Raw genomic sequence first — 15,260 nt, 5'->3', positions numbered from 1 at the left:
AGAGCATTTTGTCTTGTATAGTAACCCTCTGATTGTACCCTTCTTCTCTTCTGAGTCTCTCTCAAGACATCAGGAAATATTCCATCTACCTTAGCTTAACAAAGAAAAGCCTCCATAGACTCCAACTAATCCAGAACACCGCGGCCAAACTTATCTTCTCAAAAAACAAATTTGACCATGCCTCTCCACTCCTGTCCAAGCTGCACTGGCTTCCTGTCATCTCCAGGGTCCATTTTAAATGTGCCTGCTTAACCTTCAAGATGCTCCACGGCATCCTTCCACCTCTTATTCCTCTATCCTGGAATTCCTCAAATCCACTCTCCACCAGATCCACGCAAAAATTAAAACTATCCTTCCCCTCCTCAAAGGGTATCTCCCTCGTCAGTAAACTCGGGTCCTCCCTCCACTTCAGAATCGCTCAGCTCTGGAACAGTCTCCCTTCCCCTCTCCGCAACTTGAGCCCCCTTCTATCATTCCGTAAGCTTCTGAAGACTTGGCTCTTCTCCAAAACGTAACCCGTCCCCTCCCCATTATTATCACACTTAACCTCTCTCTTACTTACTTTTATAAACCCACTGGAGTTCCGCTGCTTCCTAAACATGTAAACCGTGTCGAGCTCCACCAGTTGGAGATGATGCGGTATATAAACCCAAGATTTAGATTAGATTAGATTAGAATATGGAAGCCCAGGAAGTCCTTGGATCTATTTTTAAAGAAAAGTTTAAGAATCCAATCCTTGTCTGGGGCCAAAGCCAGTCAATAAGAGAGTGGCTGGAATAGCCAGTTCTCTATCTGACTGCTCCAATAAAGTAGAAACGTCCAAGGGTTCTTCCTGTGGTTTTCCCTCATCTTCTTTCTTTTGAGGATCCCGATTTCTTGTAGGTAAATAATATACCTTTGTAAGAGGTGGTAAAGAATTCTCAGGTATTTTAAGGATTTCCAGAAAGTACCGCTTTCTCATATCTCGTGGAGAGATTGATAAAACTTTTGGAAAGTTAATTAAGCGCAAATTATTAGCCCAAATATTATTCTCTAAAGCTTCCAATTTTTTCTTCATAATTATATTATCTTTAACAAATAAATCTTGATTACTCTTAATTGTTTTTAAATTCTTCTTTTCTTGGATATCTAATTTCAACGATACTGTCTCTTGCTTTATAATTTTAATTTCTTCTTTCTGGATTTGTATTTCTTTGTCCAAATTTTTTACTTGAAGGTTAAGGGAATTTCCAAGATTAGACACCAAGTCCCAAAGAGAGTCTAGAGTGACTTCAAAGGGTTTAACAGGGAAACAAAAGTTACTTGTGCCATTGATAAATGTTCAATCGGCTGGTTTACCTCTCTGAAATCTTGATTCTCTTTAGCTGAAGTTGTCCCCGTCACTGGTTTTTCTGAGAGGAGAAAATCACTCTTAGCTATCTTCAGTAGCAAGCCCTCCGATGTACTGGCCTCTCGAGAGGAGAACACTTCCTCCTCTGGCGTGCTCTCCTCAAGCGGTGAGCTTGCTCCCAGCAGCAACGGCTGTATGGGCGGTGTCCTTATGCCGGGGCTCAGTGTAACATCTAGCCCAAGGGAGTTTGCCGCGGCACTACTCTCTGCCGGCACTCCCAGCGGGCGATTCCACGACGAAACCTGCTCACTTAGGAGACGCTTAAAGATGTCATCTACAGCAGGCAATGGAGCTTCTGAGCATCGGGAGGCTCCACCAACGTTTCTACCCCTTCTCTTAGGCATTTCAAAAGGTAAGTGAGACACTCCTAAGTGCCCTTTCAGCAGCAGCAAGCGGCAGCCATATTGGATCAGGCCAAGAAGTATTTCTTTAGATTCCTCCTGAGTTTGTCCCCTTTCATCGTCATCCTATGCCTCCTCATTTCAGAGCTTCCTCTCAACTAAAACAATTGCATTAAACATCAGTGATATATTTATTGTTTATCATATCTACCCTTTGCCATGTCCTCTACATTTATCCCATGGATGTATTTAAATGTCTCTATTATATCTCCCACCTTTCTTCCAGTACTGGATCAGATTAAAATTCTATCAAGCCCAGTATCTTGTTTCCAACAGTGGCCAACCCAAGTCTCCACCAGGAGGTTATTCCAAGGATTCATCACCCTCTCCATAAAAAAGTATTTCCTGTTACTTTGAATTCTAAAATCCTGCAACCTTAATTCATGTCCTTAACTCCTTAGTCTCTAATTCTGAATTTGCCATCTTGCAGTTGCCCTTGCAAAAAGTTAACCATTTCAATATGGAGGGATACCAGGGTATGGTTAAACTTTAATGAGAAGTGGGCTAAGAATCAGAGTTCAAATCCCACTGTGAGTCTTTGGTTAAGTCACTTAACGTCATAGAACATAGAAACATGACGGCAGATAAAGGCCAAATGGCCCATCCAGTCTGCCCATCTGCAGTAACCATTCTCTCTTCCTGTCTCTTTAAGAGATCCTACATGCAAACTGAGATTGTAAGTCCAAGTTCAGGGAAATTCCTAATGTACGTAAATGCAACATCCCTTGAGCACGAGTCAAAATCCAAATAAATAAATAATTACATACATTCATATATGCATTATGTTCAGTGTTATGTTGAAGCTTTGCCGTTTAAATTGGTGCCATTAAATAGACTAAGTGGACGGTACTGAAAGTCAGCGCTCCGTAGTTCACCCTTTATTAGGTACTGTTGCTCTCGTTCAACATTGAGTTACGTAAAGCAGCCATTTCACCATCTGCCAATTAAAAGGTTAAAGTTTATCTGTTCCCCATAATGCTTCTGACTCCTCCCATACCTAACTGGCTAATTTTGCGCCCGTATAATACGTGGCAGTGACTTCACCAGACAGATGTTCATGTTAAGCAGATGTATCAAGGGCGAATGGCAGTCCCTCTGTGTCTACGGGAGGGGGAGGCCTGACATCTCAAGATCCAGATGGAGAGCGTTGTCCTGCTTTCTTCTGGGTAAATCACACAGAGAGGAAAGAAAGAAGGCTAAGTTGCCCTCACCGTCTCTAACCTCACCACAGGGCATAACTCTTTCAATTATATCTTCAAATTCCCCAGATTCCCTTAGCTAAGGTCAGGGCAGGTGGCGGAATGATGGCTCCTCGAGGCCCTGGCCCACTTACATTGCCTCTCCAGAGCATAATCTGCCACAACATTTCCCAGGAACGCTGCTCCCCAGCCTTGAAGCTCTCATTAGGCCAAGCACAGCAAGCCTGGCTTAATTACACTCCCATATTCAAAGTTATGATAAAATAGGAAAGGGATAATGGCTGCCTCCACTGCCCTATATCCGCAGGGCGGTCACACCTTCCCAGCTAGCACCTGAGCGCACGTGAGCAGCCAGTCTCGTGCGTCTCTTTCAGTCCCTCTCTCTCTCTTGCTCTGAGCAATCCTGGCCTACTGCTCCTCCCAGGCCTACAACTCTGGCCTACTTCCTCCCCCTCAGCCTGCAGCTAGAACCGAAGAGGCCTAGTGACTGTGTTATTTACATAATGGTGGAAGAGTGACTGAGTCACGGTGTTACTGTAACACTACAACAGTTCCACACGTGCAGAAGCCTCACATGGAGACCCACCGATACAAAGCAGGCAGAGGTTGGTAATTATAGAGAGAGATTACGGGGCAGAGGAGGTGCTCAATATAGGCCCTTTGTCATTTTATTCAGAAAATAACCTTCTAATTATAGTTCTCTGGGGAAAGAGGTGAGAAGAACACACCAGGGAAACAGAAAGAAAAGCAAAAAAAAACAGACGTAATTCCCTTCTTACCTCTCCCTCCCTGCTCGCTTACAGGCCTGTGCAGGCTGGCTCTGCTTTCAGACTGTGGATCCTAGTAGTGCAAAGCAAGGTTGGGAAGGGGATTAGGAGGCCCCTGAGGAACCTGTGAGATGCACTCCCAGAAGTCTGTGGAACAGCTTGCACAAAGCACTGGGAAAACTAGTTACAAGGTAGCTCACCCACCAGCTTTGCACTTAGGGGCTCCGACCAAGGTTGCCAAAGTGGTGCAGGGCCTCTAACACAAAACCGACACAGAGAGGCTTAAGCGTTCTTACGGGAGAGAACAAGGGGCAGCAGGACACAGTGAAGGAGTTACTTGCATCCCACAAGGTGCTTCAAGCATTTTCCCTGTCTGCCCCGGTGGGCTCACGGAGTTTGAACCCACAACCCTGTGCCACATTCTCCCTGGCTTCCTCAGTTCAGAACAGAATGAGCAAAAGATGACATTAGTAGAAAACATAAGCCACTCCTAAAATCATTTCATTGACAGCAAGAGGGGAAAGTGAAGGGGGAAGTATAAATTCTTCAATTCAGAAGGAAGGCCAAAACGTTAAAGATGAGAATATTTTTCTACATGAAATTATATATCACAAAACCCCAAGGGGGGGGGGGGCTTTTTCAGAAAGAGAAAGGGGATAGGATTCGACCTAATAGCTTTCTGTGGTTACACTCAAAGCAGTTCATGTATTATTTTATTTATATCCTAAGTGGTTTTACTTTCAGGTACTTTATCATATTTCTCTATCTGTGCTGGTGGGCTCAAACTCTATCTAGTGTACCTGGGGCAATGGGGGGATGAAGGGACTTGCCCAGGGTCACAAGCAGCAGTGAGGGATTTGAACCCACAACCTCAGGGTGCGGAGGCTGTAGCTCTAACCACTGCGCCACATGCTTGTACTTGCAGTGGTGGGTTAAGTGACTTGCCTAGAGTGGTGGGGATCAAACCCTGTCCCCCTGGTACTTAGACCACTGCGCTAACCACTAGGTTACTCCTGCACTCAAATATTTTAGAACAATCCAGGAACATGAAACTTTTGACGTTAACATGGTCAGAAAAGGTCAGAGATTTATAACTTATTATGAACCATAAAACTCTACCTGTCGCCTTCGGATCAACCTCCTCTTCTGCATAGCTGGTGAAGAAATGTGTGAAAAAAATTCAATTGCAGGGTAGTGGAAGTATTTTTCTTTGTCTTTATGTGTTAACCCTTTTCTTCTGAGTGGCTTATGACTGAAACCAAGCAATGAACAAGACCTTTTCATTGCTCTGGCTTTGCACACGTGCCAGCAGCCATGGATGAAGAGGTCCTTATACCCAGATTAGGACCTCTAATTCCCCCATCAATGGATCGTGAGCATCTGTCAGTCATCTTTAGAACCAAAAGCCCTCAGCGCCATCTGCTGCACGCACGATGAACTGCAAAGCTGGGAAAGTGGACACCTCTCATCTTGTTGTAGGATTTTCCAGATTTCAGAAATTGAAATTCCTGCTCTTTGTCACACATCCCTGCCACCTACCCCATGGACACAACCACGTAACGATAAGTATATACCAGTCAAGAAGAGTAGGGCCAGATTAGTGGTCTTCCCAAAAAAGGGGAAGAGGCCTGAAGAGCTCCACACAACAATTTTATCAAGTAACAGTGTAGAGGTAGGGTTACCAGATTTTCCTCATTCCGCCCCCCAGCCCCAACCCCAGACAGCATCTGCAATGGGCGTGATGTCACCGCATCCTCCTGACACGAGGACAGGAAGCTTTTCAAAACCCAGACAAAGTGCCGGACATGTCGGCAAAAAGGAGGATGCGTTTGGGGAAACCCTATGTAGAGGAAGAGTGTAGCGTGGTGGTTAGAGTTATAGCCTCAGCACCCCAAGGTTATGGGTTCAAACCCTTGTGACTCTGGGCAAGTCACTTAATCCTCCAGTGCCCCAGGTGCATTAGACTGAGGCCACCAGGACAGATAGGGAAAATGCTAGAGTACCTGAATATAAACCACTTAGGCTATAAACTGTTAAGAAATAAATAACAGACTTAACAGGTCAGAAGAATCCTCGGTGTCCACCACAAAGCTACATCTCAACACAGGGCCATATTTCGGCACTTAGAACCTGCATGAGGAGTTGTAACGCTCTATACACTAAGTTTAAGAGCAGTTCACATTCAATTAAGGCTGTTTTCAGTCCAACAGTAATGAAATCCCTCCTAAGACCTGAATGGTCTATAAAGCCAGTCGTAACCTCTTCATCTGGCCCTCCTCTTCTTGACTGGGGTCTGTTGCATATCATAACCTAAAGCCTGATGCACTGTGTTCTTCCCTGTCTGTCCTCTTCACGCCATCTCCAAATGTCTCTGCCTCTCCCCCGCCCCCCCCCCCCCCTTGGAGGAGCCATGTTAAGCACAAAGAGCCATTTATATTCTTCTTTACCACTTTATTGATAATATTTCCATGAATACATGAAACGGACATTTTTTCCCAGACTGAGACACAAGATTGAGTTTCTCACTGCCCCGCACTCCCACCCCCTCTGTCACGCTGTCCTCCTTTCCCCACCTTTCTCCAAATTTCCCATTGTTTTCCCTTCTCATTTCACCTTCCGTGTTCCTCCTTTTCTCTCCTGGGCCAGTAATCCCTCCCCCCCCCCCCCCCAAAGTGCTCCCCTAGGAATCCCATGAAGTATGTTTCTCATGTCATGGATAGTTTTCAAGAGAAGCCACAGCGGGGTTAGTGCCGAGTCTTTGAGACAGTGAGAAGGCCCTGGGGGGGGGGGGGTCAATAGGGGAAGTGTGAGATGCCCCTGCTATCCAGCAGTCTTTAATAGGGAATGCCACAGCTGAGGTATGCGAGAACTTTTCATGCCATGATTAGGGGATAGCATCCGCCCTTTACTTCACACACTTAGGGTTTCCCGTCCGCCTTCCTGGTAAATTGAAGTCATATATTCTGATTTCTTAATTCATTCAGGATCCCACGGTCCGCCCTCAAGGATGACCACTGCAAAGGGAAGCCCTGTGTTCTCACTTTCCCCACCCCCCAGGAATCGCCATCCAGACTCGGTTCACAAATGGCCAGTCGAATCTGACCGTCAGACATTGCATACAGCCTGTTGCACTATGCAGGGTGGACCTTCGATGTGTATATAATGTATAGAGAGTTTGCTATATATATTATACAGATAGATTTATATTTAAATATGTACACACAGATGAGATTAGGCGTAAGTTAAGACAGAATACATGTCAGCAGTGCATATTGGAAAATGAAAATCTCTCCGTGCTGTCCAGGGCTCCCCCCCCCCCCCCCCACTCCAGTTTTTGAAGAATTTGATGCCAGACGGAGGGTCACCTGGCTCTCCACCTCTGAGCCGCCTGAATCGGGCTGAACTGTGCGGGGTGTGCTCTGAGCCCTGCACAATCCTTTAGCCAGGCACCACAGTGAGGGAGGGAGGAAGGAAGGAGCACCTGGCCCAGGACCCAGAAGGCAAAACAGGGATGGCAGGACACATCTAGCCCCTCTGTTAGAATCTGGACACAAAAGGGTCAAGAAATGACATCATCACAAGGTGATGACATCATCATGCCCCAACAGCCCACTGGAACAGGAAGTCCATCTGCTCGTACAGATGCATGGTGAGAGAGCTGTGATCTCCTGCCACCTTCTTGATCTGGCGCTCTCTCACTAAGGCACCCTCCTCCCTACCTCATTCAATGTGTGGCTCTTTTCCTCTCATTTTGAGCTCTGGCCGCATCCTTGGCGACTGCCCCCTTGGCTGCTGCAGATGTTGTTATGGGACCAGCGACAGGTGCAAGGGCAACTGGTCCCTTCGTAGTCACCTCCAATGACTTAAGGCTGTCTTTAGGTTTCTGTCCTGGTGCTGTCAAGGTCGTTTTCTCCATCTCTGCTGCATTCTTGTTCAAGGGGTCCAGCCCACTCTTAGGGAGAGATTCCTTTGGACTTGTAAAGCTGGCAGGTTCTCGGTGGGATGCTGCAGATGGCTTTAGAGAAGTGGGTTTATCCTTGGTGGCCGAGGATGTTACTGTGGTGTGTTCTTCGACCACCTCCAGGAGCCATCTTTCCTTATGTCCTCCCTCCTGTTGCTTTTTAATGCAATCTGGGGAGAGGGTGTTGGGTCTTTTGGGCTGGGTAGAGTCAAGGGCAGCCTGAACTGGCTTTAGAGAGGCCTGACCAGGCACTAGATCCTGGTCCTTTGCTGAGGAGCAAATTTGATCTGTCCAAACCTCCCTGGTGGTTCTCCTATGGATGTCTTTCGGTTTCAGCAGCTCTAATTCATGAAGAACTGGAGATCTTTCAGGGGCCATAACACCCCTCGTTTCCCCTGCTAGAAGATGGCTACTGGGAGAAGGAGAGATGCTTGGGGCTTCTTGGGTTCCTTCACCTCTCCGGGCTACGTCAAGTTCCTGCACAGGGCTTAAAACTTTAGGTTGGCATCGAGGGCCCAAAAATGCCTCTTCCACCTGGACCTCCTGATGGGTCTTGCCCATGTCCTCGCTCTGTACCCTCTCAGGAGTCTTGGGATTGCAGCCTATGCTGACTGTCTCTGATTTGGAAGTACCTGCAGGTGTTGGGCGGGAAGGCATGAAATCTGTCATTGCTTGGGCATCGCTTGTCCTGCTGCTTGCACATTCCAAGCTTGTTCTTGTGGGTTGTAGGTGTGTGATTGGTGTACTCTCCTGGCAGACATTCGGTTGCCCTCCATTGCCTTTCATATGAGGATCTTGAGGTGGTGCTCTAGATTCAGGCATTTTTGGGTCCTCCGCCTTGGGTGATGGGCAGACCTGATTTGATGTCTTAGAAGTCTTTGAGGTATCTGTTAACTTGTCTTCTGAATTACTTCCCTCAGTCACTTTCTTTTTGTCATCAGGAGTGATCTGTGACCTCTCCACCTTCTCATCCCCCTGGCAGGTGAGTAAGGTCTCATTGCCGAGGTTCAAAGCAGATTCTTGACGGCCCATTCTCCTCATGGCAACCTGCTTAACTGTGCCAGCATCACTGGGTGCTAGGGTCTCTCCATCCGACTCCACCAGGCTCTGCAGACCAAGCTCTCCGTGAAAGTCTTTGCGGTAGTCGGAGTGGGTAACCTCCAGACTGTGCTTGCGCATTGCTACCTTCTTCTCTGAGGTCAAAGGGGAACTCAGTTTCTCTGCAGACTGCACTCGCTTAAGTAACGGGGACCTTGGGGGCTCAGCGCTCTTCGGCCGGGGCCGCACCACAGGAGGTGAAGAATGCAGCTTGACTGGAAAACTTTGGGTGGTGTTGGAACTTCCCACGGTATGGCCGGGCAAGGGTGGGGGTGACAACTGAGTGGGTGAGGGGGTGTGAGCCAGTGGAGAAAGTGGGATGTTCCCTGCAGACTTGCAGCGGGCAGAACGGTACTGGCGGTGGAGTTTTGGAGAAAGCCCATGCAGCGTGCTAGGCCGGATGTGGTGGGATGGGGTGGCAGGTGAGTTTGGGGTGCTGGAAGCCGGGGAACTGCTCTGGGAAGAGGCACCTGTAGGGTAAAGAAACAAACCGAGGTTGATTAGAAGATTCTCTCTTACCCCACATAAATCCAAATCCCTTCCGCCAAGTAGTTTTGTCCTGTATGGTCAAAGTTACTTGGACAAAAAGGGGGTGAGGCTGGAAACATAATAAGGGAAATGTGGGTAGACAAGTTAGTTTCCACAAATAGGAGAGTTCAAACTGTCTGCTGAAAGTATTTGGTAATATTCAGTCGAATATCCAGTTAACCTGCTCTGCTCTGTGTTGGTTGAACCCCAGATGTTCTGCTCTTAGAGACAAACATCGGCTGCAATCGGTCACAGCACATTGCAGACAAAAAGAGAAAATATATTGTCATAGTTAAGCTCTCAAACTCATTGGCAGAGAATGTGATAAAAGTAGGTCTATAAGAAGTCACCTACACCAAAAAGCATCAGACATTAGCACATGGAAGTGTTATAGCACATCATTTCAGGGCAGGCAGTCACACCGGCGGAGCGTGGGGCTTCCTCTTAAGTTACACGTGCCATGTTCACATTTAGACGCCTGTGGTTACATCAAGTCTAATGCTTATGTAACTGTGGGAGCCCAACTATTCGGCACACCAGTACCGGATTACTCTGGGGGCCCACTTATAGACTTGTTCCCTTAGTGTAGCTGTGGTTTAAAAAGTTTGGACAAATTCCAGGAGGAAAAGTCCATAAACTGTTATTAAAATAGACCTAAGGAAAGCCACTCCAAGTTTATTTTAATCTTGATGACCTGCCTATCATAAAATGTCTAAGCAGCTTATGCCCGGAGTCAACTAAGATGGAACCTTGCCACTTTTGGGGACTCTTGCCAGGCAGTGGTGTGCCAAGGGCGAGGCAGTCTGCCCTGGGTGCAGCCACAAGCTGTGGGGTAGTGGTCTGGTGTGCGTGGCCATCAGCTCTGCTGGCCCCACCCCATCTGACATCCTGTTCCGGGCAGGGGACTGGCAGAGCCGATAGCCACACTCACCAAACCACAGCACCAAGACTACTCCACACACACTCACCCCACACCGCTTGAAGAGGGAGTGCTGTGCCTAAAGGAGAGGGTGCTCCACCCTGGATGGCAAGTAGTGTATGTATTGTACACCACTGCTTCCAAGTACTTGGGACTTGGGTTGGCCACTTTTGGAAGCAGGATACTGGGCTTGACGGACCTTCGGCCTGTCCCAGTATGGCTGTTATTATGTGAGCCAAGTATAGGACAATCAAGTCATTGTGACATCACTCCTGGGGTTGGCTCTTAGGCATTGATGGAATGAGGTATTATGACATCACAATCTCAGCTCTGGAATGTTGCTACTCTTTGGGTTTCTGCCAGGTACTTGGGACCTGGGTTGGCCACTGTTGGAAACAGGGCTTGATGGACCTTCGGTCTGACCCAGGATGGCTATTAATATGCTCTTAGATGGCATGAATGGAGAGGCCATATGGACTTTAATCTGCCTTTATTTTCTCTGTTCATCCTTGAAATCTTTCATCGTAGATTTCAACCACTGAAGGGCCCTGAGATGTAGCAAAATATTAAATGGCACATGGAATGGAATGGATTCTCTATCTATACGAACCCTCTCCCAGGAGCCATTCGTTACCTAGGTAGGCAGAATCCGGGGTGGAGCGGTAGCTCTTTGTAGGTGAACGAGCGTTCAGGCTGTGTGTCGGAGAGCCAGGCAGGCTGTCGCTGGAGGAAAGGGAGCGGTTCAGAGAAGAGAGGCTGCGACTGGTGTGCAAGAGGTTGGATTGTTTGGTGATCTTACGAAAGAGGGAGCTTCGTTTCTTACTGCTGAGACAGGGAAGGCATGAGACATTTACAGAGAGCAACCTTCCATCAGCATTCTACCTATCCCTTCATCCAGTCCTCCACTTTCCTCCTATCCGTCCATCCTGCCAGCCTTCTCCACGCTTCATTCATCCCTCATCCATCCTTTCATCAACCTTTCCCACACCTCATCCATCCTATCAGCCCTCCATCGTCTTCCTATCCTCCCACTCGTCCATATCATCGCTCTGTATCTACCCATCCATTCAACGTTTTACCATCATTTTTCTCTGCTTCTTTCTGTTCTCCTCGGTCTTCTCACCTCTCCTGTCCTTCCTTCGACATGCTCCTTTTGCTTCTTCTTGCCATTTTGGACTTGTAGCTGGATTTACGAGCTGGTCCAATTTTTATAGAGGTGTTTTCAAATGGAGTGGTGGTTACCATCACTTTATTTCCACTCTATAGAAAAAAGCAGATCACAGAGAGGGTCCTGTTCATTAATTTCTGGGGGTGGTTTTAACCTGAAACACGAGCCATTTTCAATTTGTATCTACTACTAAATTTCCAAGTAGTTGTTTGTAAGGCTTGTCTATTATACTATCACTGTTATCAGAGTGGAAAAGCCTCAGAAAATGGAGCAGTATACCCAATTCAAGTTCCAGTCGTGAATAAATTCACTGGCTAAAACCCTGTAAATCTATTTTATTTATTCATTTTATTAAGTTTTTCATAAAGTCAGCTATTTAGCAATGTATTTTCAGTATTAGTAACTCGTGATTGCCGTTTTAACTTTTCTATAACAGACTCCACGCTGTTAGCCTTCCAAACGATTCATGGTATACAGAATCGGTAAATCTCACACAATGAACTTAAGAATTTCTATCTTTATCGTATAGAGACAATCTAAAGGATTACTTATCTCAGGGACTTCTCAGTTGCTGCTGTCCCTGGAGTATATCCTTTTTATTGATTTATAGGACCGCTGCTCCATTTTATTGGCCCACTTTCAATATGGGCAACTTTTCTGAACTTCTCCACAAACACAACTCCCTCCCCCCCCCCCACCAATCTCTACTTTCCCTTTGCTCTAGAAATGCTTCTTCAGACTAAGGGAACAAGTAGCCAGGCTGTTGAATAACTGAGATATTAATACATCTGAACAGGTCGGGCATTAAACAAAGCCCAGTTCTGGTGGATTGAATAACATTTTACCCATTATATACCAAAAGCTCTTAATGCACAGAACAGAACCATGATTTCTGCTATCAAAGTCTCAAATGCCATTCAGACACCTTCCTGACCTCTCAGGATCTCAGACACGCAGTCCCAGCTATTCCAGCCACCTGTTTGTTGCCGAACCTTGCCCCTCACCTTCAAGATCAGCTCAACCACCTCTGTATGCACAAGGCCATGAACCGGCTCTCCGTTGACGTGCGTAATGAGGTCTCCTGCACAGAGGCCCGACTCATGAGCTGGCCCTCCTTCTTCAACATGCTGCATAAGGCAAAGACATCTGGTCAGTGGAGAAAATTCACCTTTCAGCCCCATGCCAGGCCATCGTGAACTGCTAATACGGCCCAGGATATGTCACTCATCCCCCAGCAAGCACTGGGCTGCTTTGAGATGAGAGTCAGAAAACCAGGCCCGAGTTCTTCACGATGCCATTCTGCTGATTTTCTACTTTTCACTTTCTCAGTTTTCTGTATAACACCTTCTAGTTTACTCTGGCATGGGTTTATCTCTGAAGAAAACCAAAAAAGGTTTGGCAAGATGGAGATCCAGAAGACAAAGACCAGTGTTACCACAGGTAAAACAGGGTCCTTGAAAAATGTATTTCTTTTTTTTTTTTAAGACCTGACGTGGTCACGTTTTGCCCTTAAGCAGCATCAGCGGTACAATGATCAAGCCAATGACAGTGTTCAACACAAGGGGGTCAATGAGATTCAACTGAGCAGAAATGGTTCCTGGCTAGTTAAATCACCTGTTTGGGGCTAACCGCTAATTTTCAGCAGCACTTAACAGGTTCATTTAAACTCAAAATTGGCTCTATGGAGGGTGTTCTGGGATCAGAGTCAACACTAGGCTAGTTAACTGATGATATTCAGAACATAATCATCCAGGTTAATCACATAAATACATATGATGTGTCCTTAAAAGACAAAACAATTTAAACCAAGAATAGAACCCTTCAGCAATGTAACTGCTTTTTGCATTTATAACAAATCATAAGGAAAGAAATGTACAACCCAACCACACAAGCATGGGGAAGGCAACCTGCTCTGTGCGACAGATACAACCCAACCACACAAGCTTTGGGAAGATAACCTGCTCTGTGTGACAGATACAACCCAACCACACAAGCATGGGGAAGGCAACCTGCTCTATGCGACAAACACAACCCAATCACACAAGCATGGGGAAGGCAACCTGCTCTGTGCGACAAATACAACCCAACCACACAAGCATGGGGAAGGCAACCTGCTCTGTGCGACAGATACAACCCAACCACACAAGCTTTGGGAAGATAACCTGCTTTGTGTGACAGATACAACCCAACCACACAAGCATGGGGAAGGCAACCTGCTCTATGCGACAGATACAACCCAACCACACAAGCATGGGGAAGGCAACATGCTCTGTGCGACAGATACAACCCAACCACACAAGCATGGGGAAGGCAACCTGCTCTGTGCGACAGATACAACCCAACCACACAAGCATGAGGAAATTAACATAATCTGCACTGATTAGCTGGTATAGTCCCAACAAGCTTCTTGGGCAGACGGTCTTCTTCTACCATCATTTACTCTGTACATTACTATATCTTCTCCTTACCCAAATGATGTGATGAACACTGTATATGTCACTGTCCCCCATGTACACACGGATGGCACGCAGTGTGAAGCCATACTTTTTCCCTGAGCGTTGAATGGTGATGGGGGAGCGCAGGCTGGTGACAGCAGGGGAGTAATCCCGGCTAGGAGAGGAGTCCCGTGATGAGGGGTTGGAGGAGAGTGACCTTGGCGACATAGGACTGGCCAGAGGCGAACTGCTGTGCTGCTCCACTGAAGGGGAGGAACAAAAAAGAAATGAAAGGAGGAAGAAAAGAAGAGAAAAATAGACAGAAAGAGAAGGGAAAACAGAGGAGAGAGTGATGAGAGGTAAAAGAGAAAGAGTGACTGATCAGTCAATGTACAGAATATGCTTAGGCAAACATCAAGCAGTAGGATGGAGAGAGAGCAGGGCAAACACTGAGACCGGACACCTCTCTCACCTGTGTATCTCAAAGGCCACGCACAACACATGAATCAGAGGATGAATGAAGCCAGGGGTGCGAGTGTTACCTGCAGGGATGATCACAGATAGTGCGGTGGTGGATGCGGATTTGATGACTTTCCCTCCCGCTCTGGGGGCTCGTTTCTCTGCCGTGTCCCCGCTGAGTTGCTGCTGGTGCCGGACTCGTCTGAGCACTAGGTCATTGGTGGCTCTGGGTGTGGCGGCATCTGACTCCCGCGTGGGCTGTGTCTCCACAGTTCCCCCTCTCTCTGCAGTGGATGCAATGTAAGAGCAGTCAGAGACTCTTTCCGTGCCCCCCTCTCATGTCTCTTTCCTTCCCCAGTTTCCCTTCCTGGTCTCCCACCTCTTCTACTTCCTCCCTCTCTTACCCATTTGCACTTCTATACTGCCCCCCCAATATAAAAAAAAAATCAGTTTACAGAATCTACTGAAATGCAATGCACATTCTTAACCCCTCCTCTCCCTCTCATCCCTCTCCCTTCTGGTTTTGGGTGTGGAGGGCAGCAGGTCTCTGATGGGAAGAGGTTTTTCTCCTGTGACTGGCATACTGAACCACTCCAACATTAAATCCAGGACTGCAGGCCCTGTGCTCCAACGCACCGGTATCTGTACTCCCCTCAGCAACCTCCAGGGCCTCCTGATCCTTGGAAATTTTGGGCTCTGGTGGATGAGGCCCAGTGGAGACCCCACTGTCTGTGACATTCTTCGTGCCACTCCTATTCTCTACGGTATCCTCCAGTGGTGTGGCAAAGCGGTTGGCGTCCATAAGAGCAGAGAATCGGCGGCGGGCAGCGAGTGGGGGGCTGGAGTCGCTTTCTGTATAGGAAGACTCAGAGGCTGAGAAGCGCTTCCTGCAAGACATGAATGCACTACCTTGTAAGTGAATGCTGTTAAAACCT

The 15,260-nt window shown here is 47.2% G+C and overlaps 1 protein-coding gene across 1 annotated transcript in view; it reads right to left on the bottom strand.

The window, feature by feature from the left end:
* Positions 1-6,340: 6,340 nt before the first annotated feature.
* Positions 6,341-15,260, bottom strand: part of MAST1 (microtubule associated serine/threonine kinase 1) — a 34,914-nt gene continuing 25,994 nt past the window's right edge. The window contains exons 21-27 of the mRNA XM_033923413.1: positions 14,962-15,212; positions 14,409-14,609; positions 13,900-14,129; positions 12,436-12,558; positions 11,387-11,523; positions 10,898-11,088; positions 6,341-9,286 (exon numbers count right to left, since the gene is read on the bottom strand). Of these exons, the coding sequence (XP_033779304.1) occupies positions 7,482-9,286; positions 10,898-11,088; positions 11,387-11,523; positions 12,436-12,558; positions 13,900-14,129; positions 14,409-14,609; positions 14,962-15,212 (2,938 nt within the window). The 3' untranslated portion in view covers positions 6,341-7,481. The remainder of the gene's footprint in view (positions 9,287-10,897; positions 11,089-11,386; positions 11,524-12,435; positions 12,559-13,899; positions 14,130-14,408; positions 14,610-14,961; positions 15,213-15,260) is intronic.

Source organism: Geotrypetes seraphini, chromosome 16, assembly GCF_902459505.1.
Source record: "Geotrypetes seraphini chromosome 16, aGeoSer1.1, whole genome shotgun sequence".
Lineage (NCBI taxonomy): Eukaryota > Metazoa > Chordata > Amphibia > Gymnophiona > Dermophiidae > Geotrypetes > Geotrypetes seraphini.
This window is presented reverse-complemented; position numbering and strand designations above follow the sequence as displayed.